Here is a 24,456-nt window from a genome sequence, read left to right as displayed (position 1 = left end):
TGGCCTGGAGGGAGTCCTGTATTCTTCCTCCTGTGTTTGAATGACAGAGACAGGGATGTAAACTTCTCACGGACACTAAATTGTTTGTTTTGGAGAAGTGAGAAGAAGAGGTTAAGAGGTCAGAGGAGTGTTTAAGTTAGATTTGACCAACAATTTTACTCCTTTTTATAACAGTTTCCCCATTTGTGCTTCGATTCATCTTTTACCTGTGCAACATCTAAAGGCCACTATACACACTTTTACACATCTGCCCTTCAACAGACCTGTGAGTTGGAGGATATGGTTGTTAGGCAACACAAATCAGTGTGTTCTGGCTGTACTGAGGCAGCGGCCGTCTTCCCTGGGTGGCCAGCAGTGTTCCCCTCAGGTCAGCTGCCCTGTAAAATCATTAATAAAATGGTCAGTATTGTAACCTTTTAGTTTGGTCCATTTATAAGGCCTATTAAGCAAATCGTCCTGGGGATTCATTGAAGTCAATAAATAAGCCTCTATTATAACCACCTAGTTCCCTCACAAGGCATTTAGAATAAACAAAGCTACATTATAATAAAGGTGATTAAACAAGAAATTGCCTGTGCTGTGTTTCATTGCAGCTGAGATCAGGACGTGACTAAGTCCTGGATTTCACAAGCTGTTCTTCAACGTTTGTGTCTGCCATTGTGATGGAATTTCTGTTGAAAGGGAAGAATGAGGTCAGCTTGATGTGTTGTGACAAGCTGCTGTAGTTGCCTCCTGTCGCATCAACCGGTTCCAATTACTGTACACGCATCTCCACGCTGTTCCCTGCCACGGCTGTGTGATGGACCTACAAGCTCCTGTACGGAGGAAATGGCGCCCTCACGCTGAGAATCGGTCAGTAGCATCAGCGACGCCTCCAGAGCCTGCAGCTTGAGTCACTGACCTGAACATCAAAGTGTACAGAGCTCAGGTCAGGTCCAGTGTTTTTATTGAAAATGATGCCCATTACTGTACTATTTCCAAAATGTGTGTGTAGAGACTCACAACATTCCCTCATGATCAATAAAAGATGACTCATGTGTTATAGGTCCCAGGTGACTTCAGGTTATTTCTGGTTTTGTGGACAGCAGTGGAGACGAATGGACCAAGGCTGAGTCATGATGTCTTTTCTGAGGCCTCTGTCAGAGAGCAGCTGCAGAGTAAAATGGTAAATTAAATTCTATATAACTAAGACATAAATAACAAGTGAAATGGGATAAAAAATCGATTGCAATATGGGCGGAGGAATACGCTGCGGCCCTGTAAATCTTGTCACCGTGAGCAGGTGTAGAGACGGATGGATGGATGGATATCTGGGGAAGATTTACAAGGTATTAAGTGTAACAAGGACAAGTTACATTTGTTATTTCTTTAACAGAAAATGGTGCAAACTTGTGCTCCCCTGGTTTTAATACCTTTGCAGCACATTTGCTTCAATGACATCATCGGTTTAGGTATCACAAGACGACGTTTTGTCAATATTAAGTCTGACATTTCCCTATCGCCTTCAGGCAGCAATGTTAAAACTTGCTTTTTATGCTTATAAAGAGATCAAATCACACACACACAGAAAAGGTCACAATCGCTGTAGACACCTTCACCATGAGATTCCGTGTGTTGAAAGAAAGAAATACAGTGTGTTTGCAGCATATAGCACACACACACACACACACACACACACATTCCAAGCCATTTGTTGTGCTGCAAATGATTTATAACTGCAAAATGTTGTGAAACATTTTTTTTTATAAATACAGGCATTTGACAAAGCAATATCCAAAAAATCTGTCCTTTGATCACAGCTACAAAACACAAATAGAAACAAAATAAAAACATTTGAAAACACCTTCCAGGTTGTGATATTTACACATTTGCATATTTCAAAATTTAATATCACTGCATTTTTGTATAAAAAACATGTTAACTTAAAAACTGACATAGTTCCACATTGATTTCATTCATTTTCCTCATCAGACCTGCGGTGGACATTCAAATCCTTAGCATTGTGGCATAAACGCTAAATTCACAATTTCCAAGATTTAGGACAAAAAGAGAGAAAAAAGTGCTGAAAGTAGATCTGTGTGAAGAGAGCAGCACACACACACACACACACACACTGTTCCATTGGTGTCTAATGTCTTCAAAACAGGGCAAGAAATCAATCATCTGACATATTTGAGCTAATAACCTTAAAATGGCAGCAAAGAAATCATTTGTAAGCGTTTAAGTACGCATGAGAAGCGGGTGGGCGGTCGATCGTGAAAGGAAAATCGATGACTGAAAGGAAGAAGAGCAGCTACTGAACAAAGATGAGCAAATAAACAATTGAAGGTAGCCTTGTTCGCAGCTACACACACACACACACACACACACACAACCAAAAGTAAAAACTAACATGAATCATAATAATAATAATTTATTCTTAGTTGCAGTCTGACCCTGTTGCCACATGTGTGTGTGTGTCACTGCAGCTTCTTCATGAGTTTCCTGTTTGCAGAGTCCGGATGTAGAAGACATGAGCCCGTTCATCTCATCCAGAGAACCGGCTCATGAGATGATGTGTGTGTGCAGGGGGAGGAGTTTGGCACAGACGTCACTGCGGCTCTTTGACTCATTTCATCTGAAGTAGAGATGTTTACCTCTACATCTGTGAAGACTAACAGGATCTGATCCAAGTCATCTAATGAAGCCCGATCAGAGAAACAGAAATGAGGATTATTATTATTTAGTGTTTCATAAAGCAGCCGTTAGTCCTGCAGATTTGTCAAGTGAGAATTAAGTTAAGTTAAGAATTGCTGCCATTGGTGAAAGAACTTCTGAGTGTGTCCTGTCATCAACCATGGAATGTACAGCACATGGTTCTGTCATCCTGGTGTTTGGGTCCAGGGGAGTCAAATTATTTACAGAGAAAACAAATCCAGAATTGGGGGGAAAGTGAGACGGTAGTGATGTCGTGCTGTGATGTTGCATCTCTCCCTCCACACACACACACACACACACACACACACACACACACACACACACACACACACACACACACACACACACACACACACACACACACACACACACACACACACACACACACACACACACACACACACACACACACACACACACACGAGCCCCGTGCCTTCTCACTGTGATGGTCTAACATCCCTCAGGGCTGCCTGCACCCCCCTTCTGCCCTGCCCAGTGACCCACACACACCCCTACCTGCCACACACACACACACAACACACACAGATGTAGGTGATGACAAACACAAAAACACACATTCCTTCGCAGACTAAGAGTCCTTGAGCATATTGATACGTGCAAAGATCTTAAGTGCAGGACCCAGTTTAATGTTCATGGTGCTCATGAGGTGGTCCTCCTTTAGCAGGAGCAGGGCCTGTCCGTCAATCTCCTGAGAGCGGAACTCGTCTGCTATCTCCTGGCAACCTGGACAGACAGAAGAGAGGGACGAGGCTGAAGTTAGTGGCACTAGAAAGCTCCATTGCGTGTATGTAAGAGAAGAGAAAGGCCCCTGAGCCCCCAGCAGGTCTCTGCTCGCCCCACTGACCTGGCAGTGAACGGATGAACTCGTACACTTGTTCCACGTTCCACTTGCCGGGGTCGTTTGGCAAGAATTGCTGACAGGGTGTGTGAACGTCTCTGGTAGCTCCGCCCTCCTGCTCGGAGGCCCTGCTAGGCTGCCGGTGGACGGGGACCTGAGACGGGACCGGGGGAGAGGGAGGAGCCAGGTGCCCCGAGCTGGCCGCTGACATGGGAGACGGCGGCTCCTCGTAGCTGGACATGTCCGAACACGGGCTGGACTCCTCCTGGCTGGGCTGAGAGGGGTGAGGCGACGACACGGAGCCGCCCTGAGGCTGAGGCTGAGGCTGCTGCTGCGGTGAAGGGGACAGCTTCTGAAACGCAGCATTGAGGGCAGATGGTCAGCCATGATGTCCATGATCAGCATTTCAGCATTTGGTTGCCTTATCAGTAGAAGCTCTGGGACGTTGTGTTAATCACAGCAAACATTAAAACGGGGAGAAGTTAAATTTTATCGCCCCGCAGCATAAAATGCTCATTATGCACCTGCAGGGAGTTGGAAGGAGCGTCAGATCGATACCAATGACTTATTGTCAAGTGCTGACACATCTGGCTTACAATACACAATACACACACACACACACACACACTGTATTCCATACACACTTAAGCTCCAAACAGACTACACTTTCACACCCTGCAGCAGGACAGAAACAAAGTAGATTGTAAAGTCATTTCATGGTTTGTGTCAAATCCAGGCGTCCGAAAGTGAAGCAGATGGAAAGAGTTTGTTGGCTGGTTCCTACCTGTTTCTTAGCTCCGATACTCGGTCGGCCCTGTGACCTCCTGCGCCAGCGGTTTGTGGGTTTACTCCGCTCTGGGCGGAAAAGGCCGATTCGCTTGGTACATCCCACGTTATACCTGCAGAGAGGAGGGCGAGAGCCATTAGGGGCTTTCCTTCCGCCGCGGCACAACTCAGGAAGCAGGCGAGTGTTTGAGAGGTAAAGCTGATGTTACAGAAGGTGACCTGCCTCTTTGCACAAACCACTGAGCAGAACCTCTTGGAGCCCTTGAAGGTGTAGGCGAAGTCGACCCAGCCGCAGTATTCACACGTCAGCTTAGGTTCCTCTTTGTCTGAGGGAAGGGAGAGAATAGGATTAGCACACGTCTAAAGTTTGAGTTTCCCCTATGGAACCAAAGGAATATTCCAGTGCATTATAGTTCATACATGATTTTGTTGTTTGGGAGTATAAGCAGCATCATAGACTGGAGACATTACCGTTAGAGCTTCTCTAAGCTGAAACACATCAACAATAACATCTCACGGTCTGTAGAACTCCCCTCCATCTTGTTTCCTGCAGCAGCTGTGACTCACCCGGCTGGTTCATGTCCTCGGCCTCAGAGTCGGTGGTATTCGCTGGGTTGCTGACGGGCGTCTTGTCCGGGTCTGAGGAGAGCTGATGGTCCTGATGCTTCTTTGGGCTGTCGATGAGGATGGGCAGACGCTCCACCTGGTGAGAGGAAGATGAGGTTGCGTGACATCGGTGAGAGATAAGTGTGCAATTCCATTTCCATTGTGGTCTCACATAGCTGTGCCTTTATTCTTTGTTTATAAATAGTTAAGATGTACAAAATATGTCCAGTAGGTGGCAGTAAGACTCAAGCTCTAGAAACTACACGGGCTAGAAATGGAGTTTACCTGCTGTTCTCCAGTTCTAGTGTGTTGCATTTGAACATGTTCAGATTGTAGAAGTAGAAGATATAGTTTTTGTATGAGGTACCATATCGAATGTCCGGTGGGACGTCTGAGAAGAGTGAAGTGGTGTGAAGCTCTAGTCAGGCAGGTCACAGGTGGATGGAGGCGGGACACAGATTCTATCACTAATGTAACAAAGTATCTTGAGCTGATTGGCTGCATTGTGTCACTATGAAGCCTGAACTCCAGCAGAGCTCTACCTCACTCTGTAACATCATTAAGGACTGAATCACACAGTGTGTGTAGGAAGCAGCGAGCTGTCACTTCACGTGTGACAGCTACACTAGGGAACCTGCTGCTTCCTGCTTGTTCACAGCTTTTTGGTGTGCCAGGAAAGCAGCGGTGCGGCGGGAGAGGAGACACTCACACACACGGGGAACGGCTCGGCTCCTTCCTGGATGACGAAGCCCTCGATGACGTGCGTGAGGACCTGGGGCTTGACGATGGCCTGGGGCGGCTTGTTCTCTCCATTCTGAGGCGTGCTGCCCGTCACGGTGGGCGCCTCGCTCTCGGTTCCCGAGGTCATGCCTGGAGGTGGGGTACCAGGTGCAGAACTCTGCCTCTTGGTCGAGACTCCTCCTGACCAGGAAATGAGCAGCAGTTCTTCATTAGCTGTTCATTAGTCCAGTGACTTTGAGGAAACATTCATCAATCATTCATTGGTCACACCGGCAACAGGAGGTCAAGCCTTATCCTTTCTGTTTACACACTTTCATTGTGTTCATCCCAGTTGTGTTCACATAAACAGGCATCAATCATAACATCACTCTGCTCAAATGTTCAGAATACAAAAGGTTTGTTTGTCAGAGGAGAAAGCTTGAATGTTATTGCAGCTTTGGGCGGTTTGTTTTCTTCACATGTTCACCAGATGGAGCTCATCACTCAACCCTGCTATCCATCAACATCAACATTCGGTTTCTATCCAAAATCAGATTATTCCATTTTCTAAACCAACCAACGAAACTAAACTAAACTAAAGTAAAGTAAAGTAAAGTAAAGTAAAGTAAAGTAAAGTAAACTGTAGCGCCGCCGCTGCTGAGTCTTAGTTTACGGCGATCCACGCGGAGTTTCGATGCTAAATCATAACAGAATCTGAATCTTTCTGATCTAAACCCCTTAAAGCGAAAGTAAACATCGCGTAGCAACACTTCACATCATCACACACACACACACACACACACACACACACACACACACACACACACACACACACACACACAGAGAGTTCAGATCTTACCGCAACACGTCCGCTCTCACGGCGCATAACGCGTGGAACGACCGCTGTTATGATCCGACACAGCGTGCTCCTTCCTGTGTGTGTGTGCGTGTGTGTGCTGCACCCCCGAGCCATAGCGAGGGCCCGCCTCCTGTCCCTCCCACACACACACACACAGAGACACACGCACGCGCGCAAACATGCACACGGCGTCCGAGTTCCTCCATTAACTCCAAGCTTACCAACGTGGAACACACACACACACCGCACAACTACAACATCAGCACGTGTGTGTTGCTCTAAAGCGGCTCTTCCAGGTAAACGTGGACACGCAGCGCTGCATTCAGGCGGCAAAGCTACAGCGGCGACACCAGGGGTTCTCAAACTGGGGTCGGGTGCTACCAAGTGGTTAGCGGTAAGTTTGTTTGTGTGGAGATGCTGAGTGACGGATTCGAAGCTGATGAAGTTGATATTCTGACAGTAAGTGAGCCTGACAAACACACTGCTCTTACCTGGAGGTTTGTTTAAAGCTTTGGATGAGTTTGTGTCCCTATCAGTGGATAAATGTAGGTTAGCATGTAGACAAGCACTTTGTGGCTTCACACAATGTTTCATTTGACGAGAAACACAACATTAGCACCATTCCCCTCTACACCGTGTGTGTGCTGCTGTGATCAGAGAGCTGCCAAACGGAGTCAAAGCACTTTACTGCTTCATCAAATCATCTGGCACACACATTTGCACAAAGAGCAAAAAACGCAGCAGTGTTAAAAATGTCTTTGCTGACTCGCCAACTTGTGTAATCTTCTTGTTGCGGCTGAAAGCTTTCTAACCGTCTAACGTGTCACAGACTTCATTACTTCAGCAACAAACTCCAAGCGGTCCAAAGTGAAGCAATCCTTACCTCCACAAAGTAAAATGTGAAGTCATGTTTTCCTCTGCTTATTGTATTCAGATATTCATTGAAGACACACTTGGCTATAGACAAGAGAGGCAAGTTCCTGACATATCCTGCAAAGTAGAAATGAAGAGACTAATATTGTTCTGTTACACAAAGAGATGAGACTCCAGGGCCAGGCAGAGAATCACTACGCCCATATTTGGACAGCTAATTTCAAGAGTTGCTTTGATTTTTGAACTGCTGTCAAAAGTCGATTATCTAAACCTGCCAATTATTTATTTCCTGAGTTTACCGTTTGATGTCAGACTGCTGAAGGCCTTTGGGTGTGTGTGTGTGCCGCGCTACGTTTCCAGCAGGGGAATGCCCGCCCCTCTGGCTCAGTCGTTATGTATAATAGGCTGCACAAAGGTACTTTGGATCGGCTCCCGATCGGCTTTAAACTACAATACGCAACCTTTATGCTCGTGTTCACATCAAGCGCTTCAAAATGGACGAGCTGCCTGTCTTCAAACGGTCGCTTATGTATGAGGATGAAGCGATAGTGTTAAACAAGGCAATCAACGTTATGACTGGAGTAAAAGCTATAGAGTGAACAACACAAAACAATATTTGTGTTTTTGAATGAGTGAACTGCTCCAGAGTTCAGGGTCGACACCAGTTTGCTGAGCGAAGGGAAACAAAGAGGAGCCTCACCTTGTGGTTGGACGGCAGGTGTGGTGGCCGTTTCCACCTTGGGCTGCTCTACAGGCTTGGCGGGTTGTGATGGAGAAGCGGCCGGTTGCTGCTGCGGTTGCTGCGGTTGCTGCGGTTGCTGCGGTTGCGGTTGCTGTAGCTGCTGTAGCTGCTGTAGCTGCGGTTGCTGTGCGGCGGCGGGCGTCGCACATCTCTCTCTGACCACCAGCGAGGTCGGTTTGTCTTTACTCTCCTGAACCAAGCGAGAGGCCTTTGGGTGTGCGTGAGGAAGAAGAGGTGAAGAGGAAAGAAAGTCTGTGAAAGGAGGTCTGCAAAAGCTGTAAGACGCAGATCAGCGGAGGCCGAACTGGAAATCCATCAGGCTCGGAAAATGTGACACCGCAAGGAAAATATTCAAGCAGAAATCCCAAAGTAAGAAGATTCCTATGTTACGAATATTGGAAAATAATAGAATATTGTCTGTGGTGTGGGAGTTTCTGCCGTTTTAAAGAATGTGAACAAAGGCAACAAAAAAAACGGATCTACCACTAAAAACTGGTCACGTGTGTAAAAGAGGTTCATCACATCGTCGCTGCTCCACTGGATGGAAATGCAAGATTGATTTCCAGTTCCTGTACCGTTAGCTTTGCCAAAAACATTTTCATCGCACTTATTAAATGTAAATCTCAGCTGTGAGGTGTGTGTGTGTGTGTGTGTGTGTGTGTAAGTGCACTCACCGTTGGCTGTATCTGTAGGTTAATGGCAGTGAGCTGGACGGGCTGAGCTTTGGCGAGACTGAGGGAGGAGTGGAGCGCGTGGGGACTGATGGTGGAGTGGAAGATGGTGGCCTGTTGGCTAGGCGTGGACGGCTGGTGGGGAGCAGGTTTGGGCAACACGGGGACCGGATGCTGCGATGGCTGAATGGACGCCGTTTGCAGGAGCTGACCCTGGGTCCTCTGGGTGCCCTGGGCCTGATGGACTACAAACTGTTGCTGCTGCTGCTGCTGCTGTTTGTGCTGATGGACCAGAGAGTGCGGCTGAATCTGGGTGTAGGCTTGAAGGAGAACAAGACACCAACAGTCAGGTAAAGACCCAATGCTGAAACTGGACACAGCTCACATTTGCAGGCCATTGTCTTGTCAAATGCCTTCACACTTCAATTCATCAATACAGTTACAAAACCAACTACAAACCATAACCGTGATTTGTTTTCCACAAAGTGTCCAAAGTCTGTATATCAGCAGCACTGTGCCACCGGCTCGTAAACAACAGAAACAAAAATGTAGACGTGTGCAAAACAGAAACGTCCTGACTGTGCCTCTTGTTAACAGGGTGTAATATTCAAGAGCCTGTTGAAAGATGTACAGGCAATTCATTTTAAGAAGGTTTATGATTAATGACTGAAGGTGTAGAAGCAAGTACATCACCGCGTCTTGGTGCTGTTGTGGGCAAAAAGAAGACTTAAGCTCATAACTTGCCCCAAAGCTCAAGACAGTCCATCAATCATGTAATGTGATGGTATGTGTTTGTGAGATGAGTGTTCCTAAACTGCAGAGGTTGTGGCCCAAGGCTAACACATTCACACCAATGCCTCAGGAACCAACAGGCAGAGCCAACTGTCCATGACACGCTTCATAGAGGTAACGTGAATCAGCCTCAGCCCATTTACTGCGTCCTTCATAAGGAAAAACTCTACCAGGAACCAAGAAGATTAATCGAGTCCATGTTACTACTGCGCCTCGGCTGTATCAGCTTCCGCCAGGCGATCTGTGTGAACACGGAGGTGTGTTAGGCAATGTTAACAAAGTCCATAATAAGTCTGACACGGAGCGCTGCCAAATGCATCAGCGTTTGTCTTTTAATCCCCCGCATCCCCGCCTGGCTCCCCGCTTCCCTTTCACGATATTATGTGTGGGACAGGCTCCATCTGGTCTCAAGGTTTTCCTGTGAGGAGCTTACCACAGTCTGTACCCTGCTGTGGAAAATATAGATGTTTCTGTCCAGCAGGGTTCACATGTCCTTAGTCTCCTTCATGCTAGCAGATCTGCTGAGGAAAGTTCTCTTTTTCACATATGGAGACGTGGTGCCAGAGATGGTGGTAAGGTATGGCATACAGATTTACAGAGTTAGTAAAATGGAAAGGAGCCTTGGATGGATGGATACAACTAACAGCTGACTACATCATAATCAACAATACTAACCCATGAAGCACTTCACAGTTGAAAAGCAAGTTAAACTGAAGCGTCAGGATCCGTCAATTCTGCCGCTAGCCTCTGTGTGAGTGAGGGAGGGGGATTTCTGAATCATTCTGTACCGGATACAACTAACCCTCCTCAAGGGTCCAGACAGCTTTCTTAAGCCCCTAATGAAGAACAGAGAGTGGTCTTGGAAGGAGGGCAAGAGAGGGGGAGTCATTTAAATGCGATTTCCCCCCTCAAGGTCTTGGGATTAAGGAGTGAAATGACTCAGCCCCCCCCTCGCCCACACATGTATACACACATTCTTCAGTATGGTGCAGTGTCCCACACTCCCCTTAAGTTATGCAAGTGTGTAGATGGCTGTCTCTGTGTGCTCATGTTGTTGCACAATGTCTCAAGGAAGATGAGTTTACACGTTCCCCATGGGTTTCTAGCACCGGGCCCTGGAAAATCCCTGAGTTTCCACATTCAAACTGTGGCTGCTACTTTGGCTCACTTAACACATTCTGAACTAAATCAACAGAGACATCTTTTCCCACATTAACGCAATAAGAAAAAGAGAGGTTAGTAGCTTCAGTATCAAATCGGTCTGAACTTTAAGAAGGACAGGCTAACTGAATGCAACTCTAACATGACATAAAGACCGGGCTACTCCAAAGAAAACAAGTCGTCATAAACTATGTCCATAGTATTTTAGTAATGGTATCATGTAAAGTCAGAGTAAAACTTAAATACAATGACCTCATCGGACATGGACAACCATGGGAGAGGTTCAAGGAAATGCTCAAATGACCTCTAGGACCAGATTTCTAACCTCATTATCTGTCCTTTCTGTATTGTCCCATCCACTAGCCATGGGAAAAGAGGTCATTAAGCCATGGGAACGTCGGTCGTCAATGAAAGTGGTAAACATACTGTATAACCGCATGTGGATGACAAAAGCATCCTTTGGTTAAAGGCTGGAAATCAAGTGCATGCAGCCCCGGTTATGGAGTTCTTGAATCCCAGCCTGTCTGCCTTTATCCCACTGTGGATCCCAGCAGCCTGCCATGTCGCCTCCTGGTCCACAGTGTATTCATTTCCCCAGCATCTCATGGGTACACCTGTCCCTCATGGCTTGCTGCTATGGCAACCCAATGTTAATTTTTTTTTTCCAGACTGTGCGCAGCCAGATTTGCAGCTTCCAATCGCCCTTTTATTTTATGTGAATCCATTACCGCAACAAAGGAAGACAAAGACACAGTTGTGCACTCACACGCTCCCGTAATCCTTGCTCCCCACCCCCAACCCCATACACAGACATTTATATACTCGACCCCAAACACACACACACACACACCCTACCCCAAAACATACAGGAATATGAAGAGGCACACAACTAAATACCATGCATTAATAATGTACAGTACATCGAAGTTTTATGACCCCCCACACACACACAAACAGATATAAGTATGAGTCAGCAAGTGAATCAAATGGAACCAGACAGAGAATTAAGAAAACCACTTATCATTAATACATATTGTACATTGTTTAGGGGTGCCAGTCAAAAATCTGTTACTGTCACTTCCTTGTCATTACTTACTCATACTTCACAATGAGCAAAACAACAACAATCAATTGAGGATGAAGCAAAAACGCTTCTGTAAAATGTTTAGTTTACTGGATGTGGGACCCACAGCTTACCTGGAGCAATGAGAGGCGGTGCGCTGACAGCTGTGACACTGCGGCTCATGTTTATAGCTCGCACTTCTGTGACCGCTGTGCTTTCGCCCTTCTTTCCTCCTTCGGGGAGGCTGTCAGAGGAGCCGGCCTTCCCCGCTGTAGAGGCCTGGGTCCCTTGGCTGGGGCTTTTAATAAGTGAGGCAGGTTGAATGGGCACGGGGGTGTGCTTCAGACTGAGAGCCTGCAGGGTTTGCGTCTGAGAGGAGGACACAGTCGCCCCCTGCTGGCCGCGGATGGCTAGGTTCTGGACCTGATTCTTGGACACAAAGAGGGAGATTGGTTAAGGAAATAGGCTCAGAATGAATGAAACTGTGTTATCACTGCCTTTAATCTGACTTTTCTGAAGGATGTTTAGTCCAGAGAGTAATCCCATATGTTTTACTTTAGGTAATACCTGTGAGGAAGCCTGCGTGGAACTCTCTGATTGGACGGCCGTGACTGTGGCTGTAGGAGTGAAGATGAGCTGAGGGGACAGAGGAACGGCCCGACCCAAACTCCTGGCCACCTGCACAAGGTTACTCTGCTGGGCCTGGAAAGCAGAAGAAAGCAGTGAGTACCATAAATTGACTTGTGAATTTATTTATTTTTTGCAGTCCACATTAGGAAAAAAAAAAAATCACAAATCACCAAAAAATAAGAACCATTAAAAATCCTAAGCCTTCATAAGCTGTTTAAGAGAGAGCAACTTGTTTTGGAGCCAGTGTGCAAAGATTGTGATGCCACTCTGACCCTGAACATTACAAACTAGCAGGCAGTGGATCAGTGGGTAGTGCTTCCGCTTGGGAACCGGAGGGTCACCGGTTCGAGCCCCTGCTGAGGTGCCCCTGAGCAAGGCACCAAACCCTCAATTGCTCCCCCTTCTGCGAAGTGGGAATGTAATGTAAGTCGCTTTGGATAAAAGCGTCTGCCAAAATGATCGTAATGTAAAAAATGATCGTAATTTATCTTTTTTGAATGTAAAATGAAAATAATTTATTCAAGATTTTCTAGCACTTATTACATCAAATGTTCTACTCTTCTTGTTGGTGAGGTTTTTATGTGGAAATAAAGAAGGCCAAAGGAAACCACAAGCTGAGGGCATAACAACATAAAGTCATCATAAAGGAATGGTATATGTGACAGCATAATTAAACCCAAACATTACCCATAACGGAACTGATGAACTAGGTACTAAAACAACTTTATGTTCCTTAACCAACTGTGTTAAAACTAAGTGGATGATAAAGCCACAGCACTTGTGACGTCTGAACATGTTTCCAAGGCATTTAAGCACATTCAATTCATTCCCACTTAGGTTATAATCCGTCTTGTGAGACTTATCCTGACCGACTCCCTCATGACCTGACCACCTACTCTGGTGGTGAAATGAAAATAAAACACATTTACGACAGCACACGCACACACACACACACACATACAAGCGCGCGAGCATGCACGCACACACACACACACACACACACACTAATCCTCCAGAGGAGCTGTAGTATGGCCGTTTATTCATGCCGTGTGTGAGTGTGTTTGTGTGTGTGTGCACTTGTGTTTATGCACGTATGAACAATCCCGTTCCCCCTTACCATCTGTGCGCGTAGGTACATCTGTGCTTGGCTGGCCGTGAGAGTGGGGTTAGTTGGGCTGCCCAGCAGAACAGCTTGCTGGGAAATACTAGTGGGGGTGGAACTAATGCTCTGCGCCCGGCTGATCAGCTGTGCTGCCGCTGGGGAGGTGGTCAGGTTGATCTAAGGGGGGGGAGCAAAGATAATTAGTTGATACACGTGCCCTTCCTCCACTGACACTAATGTGTTTATGCTAAGTGAAATACCACTGTAGTGCACTGATTGCTTTTAAAATATACATCAATTGTTAAATGGTGAGTAGATACTTAATAAGAAGGTAGTGACTCTGGTACTTGTCTACATACCGCTTGTGAGGTACACAAGAGGACGAGATAAGATATGGAGTCACAGATAGGTAAAATTATGTAAGACACAACGGCAAATAATACCTTCAAGACATCTCCAATTTAAATAGAACATATCCCATTTTAGAATCAATCCTTAAATCCAAGATGAGAACAAAAAGATATATTACTCAAGAGCTGCTTAAATGATCAGTCGCTCAAAAGTATATTGGTGCGAAACCTAATTCAATGGTAATCCAAAGATATATTGGAGTCTTTCAAATAAATGTCTAAAGATTTAATACTGCACTCACCGTAGTCTGAGTAGATCCTGTTTGCTGTGATGAAGTGCCATTTTGTGAAGAGGTTTGCCGGCCAGCTGCGATGCTGGCCTGTTAAAAGATAAAGAAATGAGAGAATGAAGATATTAAAAGACTATTAAGAAAATGGCTATTTTGTGTGACGTGTGTGTCCTGTGTTTGCTGACCTGCTGTACAGCGGCCAGGCTCTGCAGCTGAGCGGTGCTGAGATTGTGCTGTTGCTGGAGGGCTGCAGTTTGCAACATAAGATGCTGCTGCTGGGCAGCATACATCTGCTGCAGGTACTGTGCTGCTGTGTTTGGCTGCCTGTGTAACGCCTGCTGGAACACCTGCATAGAAGTAAAGAGAGAGAGTGTCTGTGGAGTTCATTATTCAGCCACTTTTCTCCAACAGTTTTGTATGTGTTGAATTTCAAAGTCACAAATGGAGTTCTTAAGTAGTGTTCAAGAATACACCATGTGTTCCAAGTTACACTGAGCACAAATGAGCATTATGTTCAAAACTGCTTGGAGACAACAGTACTTTATTGTGCGAAGGCTGAATATAAGAAAAGGAGGCCTGAACAGACATAACCCCTGACGCCATAACTCCATCAGCACTAAACGCTGATTGGACATTACCCAAGAGGAGAGTGAGCGCAGAAAGCAGTCTTTCAGTCAGTCGGATATGTCTGCAGAAATGTCAGTGTCAATTTACATTAACGTCTCATTTGTGAACTGATCAGGAATACAAATGGCTCTTATTTGATTTATTGACTTAACCCAGGAAGGAATCACGAGTACAATGGTGTCCTTTGATGTACACCAACAGAGGGCAGCAGAGCAAAGTGTGGCCATGTGTGTGTGAGCTGACTGACTTTTGTAGGTTTGTGGCTGTCTGATAATGTCCTCAGATTACATGCAAAGTGCAACAGCAATTCAAATCTTCAGTAATTTCATCATTACACCAGTGAACCTACCTGTACCGTTTGTCGGTCAGGGATTCCACTGTAAACAGATATCTGAGGCACTGCCTGTCTCCCTGTTGTTGTTGTTGTTGTCGTACTACTAGAACCGCCACTAGTACCACTACTACTGCTGCTGCCACTACTATTAGCGGCAGTAGCAGTGGTAGTTGTGCTAGTAGTGTTAGGGGTGCTACTGCTGTTGGCAGCTGTGGTGCTGGAGGTGGATGTTGTGGAGGAGGTGGACATTCCGGTGCTGCTGGCAGTGGAGACAGGGGCCGCTGGCTCAGTGTCCATGGTGCCCTCTGCTCTTCTCACTTTTGACCCCCGGCTCTTCTGAATTGCCCTCCTGTGCCTGGAAGGCCAGAAAAGAGCAGTGCATGAGTAAAATGTCAAGGAAGAAAACATGTTGAACAACGTTCTTTAGTCGGAACAAAAGTACAGCTGACAAACAAAGACATAATTAAACTCAGTGCATCAAATATGAGGAAATATAGGACCTTAAACACACATAAAATGTATTTTTAAAAGATGTAGAGGAGAGAAATGAATAGACAGAGATAATAAATAGTTAAAATAAATAAAGGTTGATGGTAATTTTAGTACTGGTCTGAAAACATTTGCACCGTAGCCAATTTTGACACAGGCATATGCAAACTACTCTGCCAAAGTCTAAGGCTGAAATGCAAATTGGAATCAAACCCAATTCCCTTTGAAACAGAAATAGCATGAGCTGTTTGCTGAGCCACACCATGATTTCCTGGCAACAGGAAAACATACTGGGGAATATTAATTAAGTCTGTATCAGTAGCTATTTAAAGACTGTTCTGGGCACACACTGCTGCTTTGTTTTGTTTTTTGACAATATCAGCTACCACAGCTGATAAAGCAATTACTATATTGACAAAGATCATCATCATCATGAAACATATCTTCATAAATCAAATCGTATCAGCAGCACTGTTTAGTGTTTGTGTAATGTACATTTATTTCTGGAATTAACAATGAACCCACCTCATCTGTCTGAAAATCTATGTCTCTATCTAGAAGCTACACACACTCACTCACTCTCACACTCTCACACACACTCTCGCACATACACACACCGGTGTAGAGGGGTTTAGACATTTTGAATTGTTGAACTACAAATTCCAGTGAACTAATGGCCACAAAATTCCATTTTAAATACTGACCATTTTATGTAAAGGAGTACACATTCGTTTAGTGTGAGTTTAAATCTTAATAGGGCAGAGGCTGTTCCAAATATGAGAGCAGCCCACCCACCTACCAGTTGGCCCTGGACCAACACCACTATCTAATCAGTCTCTGCAATTACACAAGACAAAAGTACTGTGAAACTTTTTTAATTTTTAAGTTTTTTACAGAAGTATATACATGTATGTCCAAGTAAGGATACTGTATCAAACTACAAAAACTCCTGATGCTGTGCCAAAACTAAATTATACAACATATATGCCTTCTGAATCTATTTCTCCACGTCAGTCATCAAGACATAGATCAAGAGGTAGGATGACTTAGGCCCTCTGCATAAAAGCCTTTTTAAGGTTGGTCCCCTGGTGCTTTACTATCCATTAGCACAAAATAAGGGTTCAGCGCTCTCTAGGCAGAGGAGAAGGAAGGAGCCTTGGCATGAAAGAGTGATGGTAAAATGCTGAGAGGTTGACAGCAGAGACAGAAATAACTTAAGTAAAAAGTTTTTACACTCGGTCGATTCAGAAGTCTGCGACGAGGCCGGAGTCACAATGCAAATACATGCAAAACTCATCAAGAACTGGAAATGGTGGCGGTGCAGAGGTGGAGGGTGTGTAGGCAAAATTCAATCACCATGACAGCTGATGCAACAGAGCAGAAAAGAGAGGCAAATAGGGGGCAGAAGGAGTGTCTGGCCCGGAGGTTGGACGTGTGCACATTAGGACGGAAGAGTGAATGAGAGTGGAATGGAGAGAGCAAGTGAGCACAGGGCAGAGGGGTGAAGGTTCAGCTAGCAGAAAATGGGTTGAAGAGGAGAGAGGGTCTAATGGAGGTAATTAAATAAGGCACAGTGGCACATTTTTAAGCTATTTTCCCCCTCCTCCTCATTGTTCTTTTGAGTGGATTAAGAAGCAAAGCACAGTTCTTTTGCTCACCTCCGCTACAAAGCAGGCCCGGACACAAAGTGCAATGTTAATAAACCACATTCCTCCAAAGAATTGGCAGAAGACGGAACACAGAGCTCAATGTGCTTTAACGTGTCATGAACCAGAAGAACACGTTAGAGCCCCTAATAATAAAAATAACACATTTTGGATTGTTTGTGCTATTCTATTAATAGACGCAGTATATGATTTGTATGTGTAGCATACAAATCATTTGAAATTCTATTGGAATTCATTTGTGTATTTCATCACTGTAGCACTGTCCCATCCATTAACAGCACATGTCAACACATTGTAAAACAGCCAACACACCACGCGAATGACTACTTCTGTCTTAGCATTGTGTCTGTTTGTGAAAAACACTAGACATCCAGTTTGGTCCATGTGATTTTTTCTCCTTTTTTTAAAGCTCCATCACTGCCAAATCCTGCCTGGATGTGCTCCTCTAGACTATATCCCACACAGCCTGTGTGTCATCGCCTCCCAGGCTGGGAATCCCCTCTGGTAATGATGCCTGCTGGCCCTGTCTGAGTGAGAGGAGTCACCCATCCATCAGTGATGCGAGAGAGAACACCCCCCTGCTCCAAATCTGAATCCCACATCCTACTACACCTGCACTGGCAACCGTGTTTGTTTGTGATGGTTTCGTGTAAAAATGGTTCGGCCTGCGTGTTTCAGACGAGTAGTGCCAGCATTGTGCGGTGCAGTGCAAAACCTGGTCAACACAATAACAAAACAATTTTGCCCACTTTGCGGCCAGACTAACATCATGAAACCACAGGAGACGACTGTCAGATTTGTGTCTAGAGGATCCGCATAGCCTGCAGGATGGAGGAGTTAAGAGGCTGACAGACAGACAGACTGGCTGTCTCCTCAGAGCTGAGATCACACTTAGGAAGTGCAGGACCCTCCATCAGTATCCTCCAGCCCATATACAGGCAAACTGTGGTCACCCACATTACATTTAAACCACAAGAGCACATTTGCCAACAACACAAATTGACTGATGCCTGATAATAGCCTTTACAACAAGGAGATGCAGACCGATGTGCGTGTGTGTGGAGGGGTACTCTGCTGTTGAGACAAAGACCCCTAACCCTGGTGCTCCTACCTCCTACGGCCCCCCCAACGCGATGCAGGGGTATGATGCCCCATCCCCCGGGAGCGTGCTGTCCTCCTGCAGGATGTTGCTCTTCTTTGTCTGCCTGCCTGACTGAGTGGCTGGCTGGCTGGCTGGCTGTGTGAATGAGTGAGCGTGTGTGAGTGTGTTTCTGTGGTGTATCCAAACCCCCAGCCCCTCTTGTCTACCCCCAACACACAGCTAGCTCGTCGTCCCAGCATCAACACCCCACTCCACCAACCAGGCCCCGGCCTGCCTCCTGATTATCTGGTATCCTAGCGACAGCCAACGGGGTGCCTATGGAATCCCCGTGCAGAGTAGCGTGCTGATTGGACAGCAGGATCGTCTCTAATGAAGATGATGGTAATGATTTTACTCTGCATCTCCCCTCCCCCTCTACTGCTGCTTGAATACTGGATTTGGTATGATGGATAGACCCAACACCTGGACTGTAATCATCACTCAAAATATTTTTCGGAAAAGCTTAAAATCCAAGATATTGCGGGTAATTTAAGGATAACAATTTGCATTTCAAGTGGCGGCTTAATTCCATATTTGCTACAGCTACAGCTAAGACGGGTCCATTACCATGAATTACATACCTCCATCTGAGCCTATGAGAAGATTTAGCCATGGACAGGTGCAGTGACTTAGAGCCAGACTGAACATCCAGCCCATTCTCTTACAGGACCCTAATCATTACTAATTTTGAAAATAAAGGAGTACACTTGTGGTCCTCAATCGAAGTCTAATACCACTAATTGCCTGTCATGCGGGGGGTAATGGTAGACCAGATCTGTAACAACAATTATCCCAATCCTGGTAAAGGTTCACCCTTAAAGCCCTAACTCAACTAAATATATAAATTACAATCAGTGAGGGACGTGCCAGAAAATCCTCAGTGATATGTCAGAGAAAACTATTTATAGCTGTTATTAAAATGAGACAAAAAAAGAGACGAATCTGTGTTGAAAATTACAACCCCCCCTCATAAAGGTGAAATGGGATAGCTTTGCAGCTGAATTCAAACCTCCCTTTAATGACAGGAGTATTCATAACGAGGGATAGGGTAGATAAAACCACAGGATAATGGCACACACAGCCGCTCGGCCCGATGCATTAACACGCCACCCAACTGTCTGGCTATATGAAATGTAGCCATTTGAATCATTTGCTGGTGCAATGTGGTATTGATTGGGGCCATCCATGCGTGAACCTCATTGATTATGATCTTCTCATTAGCATATAGATTAGCTGGTGGTGCAGACAGACACACAAGCGCTGAATTTACCATTTGGCGGAGGGAACCGTGCAGCTGACAAGGTTGCCTTACAATGGAAAGAGCAGGATGGGGTGACTCATTTTGATACAAGCTGCTTGATGAGGCACCCAAAGATTGACAGCTCAAGGGACGGTCATGAGACACTCCATGACAGTGGTGGCAGTGAGAGAGTTAAGGGTAAATAAAACTAGCCAAGGATTACACAAATGAAGAAATTTCACAAATTGGATCTAAAAAGCTCATGGAGATCTCAAAGCAGACGGAGAGGAATGGAAGATCAGCAGAAGGCAACACAAAAAGCTTCAAGTAGTTGGCAGAATCACAACAGTAGGAGGGCACCATAGCTCTACAGAGCCTCCACATAGAAGAACTTCCGCAGTTTCTTCACCCCAGCATGTCTAAAGAAGGAAGGAGGAGGAGCCACATGAAGAAAGGGCGAAGAGGAGATAAGGGAGGACATTGAGGAGTCGGAGGAGAAGAACAAGCCTGAATTGAGGAAGGAGGAGGAGGACAGCCAGACAGAAATTGAGGTCATTGGGGATGCGTCAGAGGAGGAAATTAAGGAGTCAGAGGAGAAGAAGAAGCCTGAGGTGATGAACAAGGGGGAGGGTGTGCAGGCAGAGATTAAGGAGGGCATTAGAGACGAGTCAGTGAAGAAGAAAGAGCATGACGTGAAGAACAGGGAAAGGGAAGTTAAAGGAGAGACAGAGGAAGAGAATAAGTCAGAGAACTGAACAGGAGGATGATATTAAGGAGGAGTCAAGAGGAGACAAGAGTTTGAGGTAAATGAGGACATTGAGAGGAAGATTGAGGACATTACAGGAGAAATGGCCTGAGGTGAAGAATGAGGACATGCGGAATGGGATAAAGGAAGACATTAAGGGGAAAGAGGATGAGACGGAGCCTGAGGTGAGGAACAAGTAGTAGATGGAAGAGCTCATTTAAGAGGAGTCAAAGGAAGAAGAAGCCTGATGTAAAGGGCATGAAAATAAAAGATATAAAGTAAGAGGAGGAGGAGCAGCCTGAGGAGAAGTGGGTTAAGGAGAGGTCAGAGGAGAAGAATTAAGAGGACGACAAGCTAAGAAACCCATAGAATAAAATACTATACTACACAATGATATGCATTGTGTCTGAGCGGGTTCCAGTCTGGACCGGGTGAAACGTCAGGGTGTCTGCAGTAATTGACAGAAATATGGAAAAAAACATCCTCTCCTAAAGTTAAGAAATGTTTTTGTTAATCTTGGATCAGGATTAAATGAGTTCTTCACCGGGCCATGACCGAACCTTCCTAAACAAACACAGCTGAGGACATTGCGATCTGAGAGACGTACTTGCATCTACTTCATCCATTTCCCTTCAGATCATAACACAACCTTTACTGTGGTGTTTACTTAAAAATAACTTAACAGATGAAAATACCCCCAACAAAATGTCTAGATGATTTTTTTTAATTATAAGCACTGCAACTCAAACTATAAAACGTCAGCATGTGCTCCCATCAGTGTCCTCAGAGGACTTTGTAATGGTGCCAGGGCCGTCCCCTGTGACTGATCATGGTGGACATAGCTTGTCCAAACAGACCAAGTAGTGCATTACATTTGTTTGAGTGTGTCAGAGTGAGATGCCCTCTGATCTTGAAGCAGACTGGTCGTGTAGCTGTAACTGAGACATCTGACTCGCCTTAAACAGCTGAGTAGACCAGTGCAAAGGGCCTCTGGCTGCTCCCTGGGTAAACTGTGCTGAACTTGTGTGTATCACCAAAGCACATGTAGCCCAATGCATTGCAGATAGAGAACAGTTTTGCTTGATTTTGACATTAGTTACACCATGCCACTTAATTCAGCTTAGATCCGGATACAAGTCACATTAAATGGCAAATTGTAACCATGGCCATTGAGTCCAGTCTGTGCTTATTAAGCCTGTCAGGTGCAAAACTTCACAACTATAACACAGCAAAAGTCACTTGGGCTGTAATATCTGATAAAGTCAACATAGAGAAAGAGAAATAAAAGCAGAGGAAAACTAAATCACTCTTAAACAGCTCTGGCAAACCTTGCAGATTAGCAGCATGATTAATCTGATACTGAGATCACTCAAAGCAATCTGCAAAGCATCACTCTTCACACCGTGAGCGAAAATAGGTCAGGTATGAGCCAAATATAATGAGCTGCAGCAAAGGGAAATGTAGGGAAATGTGCTTCCTGTCTTCGTTACAATGCAGCATGTTCAATTTATGCCAGTGCCAGCCATCAAACGCTCAACTAGGTCGGGGGAAACAGCTGGGCCCAGGGACGCTTTGGAATCTCAACTCTGAGATCTGCCATAAGACGTACAGTTTATGGCCTAAGTATCATACCTTTGTATTTCCCTTCCCTATCTCACCCTTGTTTGGAGACGGAAACATTTCTTTCAAATTTCATACATACTAATCTCGTTACTGAAACTGCACAACCTGGTAGTGGATATTTAGCATATTTCACACTTTCATGATTGCTTAGACCATATTGGTACCACACTAACGTTATCTATAATCCTGTTTTGCATGAGACAAAATGGAGGGAAGTCCCTCTGCTATGATGATGAGGAGGATGACCTAATTTAACCTGACCTGTTTTGGATGCACTATTCTCCGTACTGTATGCGTCAGAATGAAGCTAAAGCTTTAAGGTCAAGATGATGTCTGTCATTGGTCCACATTCAGAAATTGCATAATAATTTCAGTCAGCGCTAACAGCCTTTTGCCTAGTTTCTACCAGTTGAATGTACCTATAATACTTCTACTGGGACAGATCCAGACTTGTGTCTGTTCTTGTTTATAACTTAACTATTCACTGTTTCCTAGCACTTTGAATACAGAAACCATGTCATTTGTTTAGGCAAAACATTAGTAAATATCTTCACTCTAGCATTTTTAACAATGCTGGCGCCAGGGCGATCTTGGGCCATCTGTCCCTGAGTCTAGCACTTCAATCAAGACGAACTAATCTAAACAACAAGACTGCTTTACAATCTGATGGAGAAATCCATCTGCCTATGAACACAAATTCTAACATTTTAAAGATGCACTGAATGTTACTTGCGTCAGCATGAGGTGTTGATCTGGCTGACATTTTCTTTACAAGATAAGAAGAAGTGAAACATTTTAATTGGATTTCCACAGACTTTCAGAGAATGAACCATAATTTTAACTGTAATTGTCACATTTGAGCTAATGTCCAAAATAAATGAAAATGTATGAGTAAGAACACATTTGCAATACTGATAAGGCATAACCCTAATATAAAGCCTAATTTCATGCATGCCTACAGACAACCTGTAAATGACTTCTGATGGGCACAAATCTATCTACATGTGAAGACTAAGCATTGAATTAAGACACTATTACTAAACAAGCCACACGCTTTTGATGGTACTAAGAAAGTGATATTTTCGCTGAACATACACGATAAAGCATGATGTACTTGTGAACAATTAACCCCCAAATGTCTTTTAAATCTGTAAATAAACTCATTGCTGGTCATGATCTGAGCCTCTTGAGAGTTCAGGGTGACTAGTCAACCTCGGGAGATGCACTCCCTGTAACAACACAGATAAACACACGTGTGAATAAACCTTTTGGAGGCTTGTTCCGTTTAATGGCATCTAATGCTATTTAGACCACATTTATGTCACAGGGAGGCCACGACCGCAGAGTACAGCCGAGTCTGACGGCCGAAATAACTCGCTCCTCCTCCGTGCAAAGGTCACGACCAATGAGACAATGTTTCAGTGTCACAAAAACGAGCAGTCAACTTCAAAATACTCACTCAAATAAAAACCTACAACCTATATCGTCAATAAGCTTGTAATAACACACAGACGTCGAGTTGTTCCATATATAACTTCCTTCCATAGCTCGTTGATATCAACTAATGCGATTATTTTCATTTGAAACAACACGAAAAACTAGCAGAGGTCTTTCGATTGAGATCGTTCACCATCTGCATGTTTACTTAACTATCTGATGGTATCTAGGCGACACTTTGCTGCTAACTATTGACAACGTTAGCAAGCAAGCTAATAGAAGCTGTTGCTGTTTTGCTGTCGCTGCTGTCGTCCCGGGGCTCGCGGGGTTTTTACGTTAGCTTGCTCGGCCGACCTCACGCGTTCCGACACACACTGACAGGCCTTCGTTACCCGCCGTAGAGAAACAAGTGTGGAGTCTCCATACCCTCGTCGTGAAAGCCTCGGGAATTCTCCTCTTTCCGGCCGCTCTGCCTCGGTGTTTTTCTTGTTATTCTACACCATTTCTGGATGTTGGCTAAATCGACTCTCAAGCTCCCGAGCAGACAAGCGCGAGCTCAGGACGGCATTCCAAAATGGCCACGTGACGCCGTCCTCACCAATGGGCGGACAGTACGGGCGATGACCACACCCCTTCCAGGACGTCCCAATACCTCCATCCCCTCCTCTTGTCTCTTGTTCCACGCGCCTGTCAAGTCGCGACCGCTGTCACGATCTCCATGGTAACAAAGGAAATTTAAAGGGATACACCACCAATTTCGTACGCTGCGACATTGATTATGAGAAAACATCTCTATGAAGGCTTTTTTTGTTTTATAAAGAGATGAACAAAGGCAATGAAATTGAATCCTGCAAGCATTTAGCAAATTCAGCCCTCACAACCTCAGTGAATGCGTTCATTGGGACAAATGCAAATGACACTTAAAGAAACAAAGGGAGCCAGGGTTGCTTCA

At 45.1% G+C, this 24,456-nt stretch overlaps 1 protein-coding gene and 1 long non-coding RNA gene across 6 annotated transcripts; one reads left to right on the top strand and one right to left on the bottom strand.

The window, feature by feature from the left end:
* Positions 1–1,419: 1,419 nt before the first annotated feature.
* Positions 1,420–24,067, bottom strand: phc2b (polyhomeotic homolog 2b (Drosophila)). 5 transcript variants are annotated; one of them, XM_076147229.1, is made up of 16 exons: positions 23,840–24,067; positions 15,178–15,517; positions 14,387–14,548; positions 14,214–14,291; positions 13,577–13,738; positions 12,397–12,531; positions 11,964–12,258; positions 8,817–9,133; positions 8,101–8,350; positions 5,658–5,869; positions 4,910–5,045; positions 4,566–4,668; positions 4,341–4,455; positions 3,563–3,908; positions 3,090–3,441; positions 1,420–2,973 (listed from the first exon to the last, which is right to left on the bottom strand). In XM_076147229.1, exons 2-15 carry the CDS (start codon positions 15,457–15,459, stop codon positions 3,287–3,289), a joined length of 2,748 nt encoding a protein of 915 aa, XP_076003344.1. In that variant the 5' UTR covers positions 15,460–15,517; positions 23,840–24,067; the 3' UTR covers positions 1,420–2,973; positions 3,090–3,286. The 5 variants fall into 5 exon arrangements, with proteins under 5 accessions (XP_076003344.1, XP_076003343.1, XP_076003345.1 ...); XM_076147228.1 differs by having other exon boundaries at positions 3,094–3,441; XM_076147230.1 differs by having other exon boundaries at positions 3,102–3,441.
* LOC142996285 (uncharacterized) lies at positions 9,044–20,287 on the top strand. The gene is made up of 3 exons (XR_012961746.1): positions 9,044–9,163; positions 12,390–12,551; positions 17,728–20,287. It is a non-coding gene; the product is annotated as an uncharacterized LOC142996285 (long non-coding RNA).
* Positions 24,068–24,456: the final 389 nt, after the last annotated feature.

This window comes from Genypterus blacodes, unplaced genomic scaffold (assembly GCF_046128005.1).
Source record: "Genypterus blacodes isolate CSIRO-AG114 ecotype Tasmania unplaced genomic scaffold, CSIRO-AGI_Gbla_v1 ptg000037l_1, whole genome shotgun sequence".
NCBI classification, from domain to species: Eukaryota; Metazoa; Chordata; class Actinopteri; order Ophidiiformes; family Ophidiidae; genus Genypterus; species Genypterus blacodes.
The sequence above is the reverse complement of the archived record's forward strand: the minus strand, read 5'-3'. Positions and strand labels throughout refer to the sequence as shown.

Coding starts and splice junctions, on each gene's coding strand:
- phc2b (XM_076147229.1), bottom strand. CDS start 15,459: ATGGACACTGAGCCAGCGGCCCCTGTCTCCACTGCCAGCAGCACCGGA. Junction 14,292..14,386: donor GCCTGGCCGCTGTACAGCAG/GTCAGCAAACAC, acceptor ATCTTTTAACAG/GCCAGCATCGCAGCTGGCCG. Junction 3,909..4,340: donor GTATCGGAGCTAAGAAACAG/GTAGGAACCAGC, acceptor GCTGCGTTTCAG/AAGCTGTCCCCTTCACCGCA.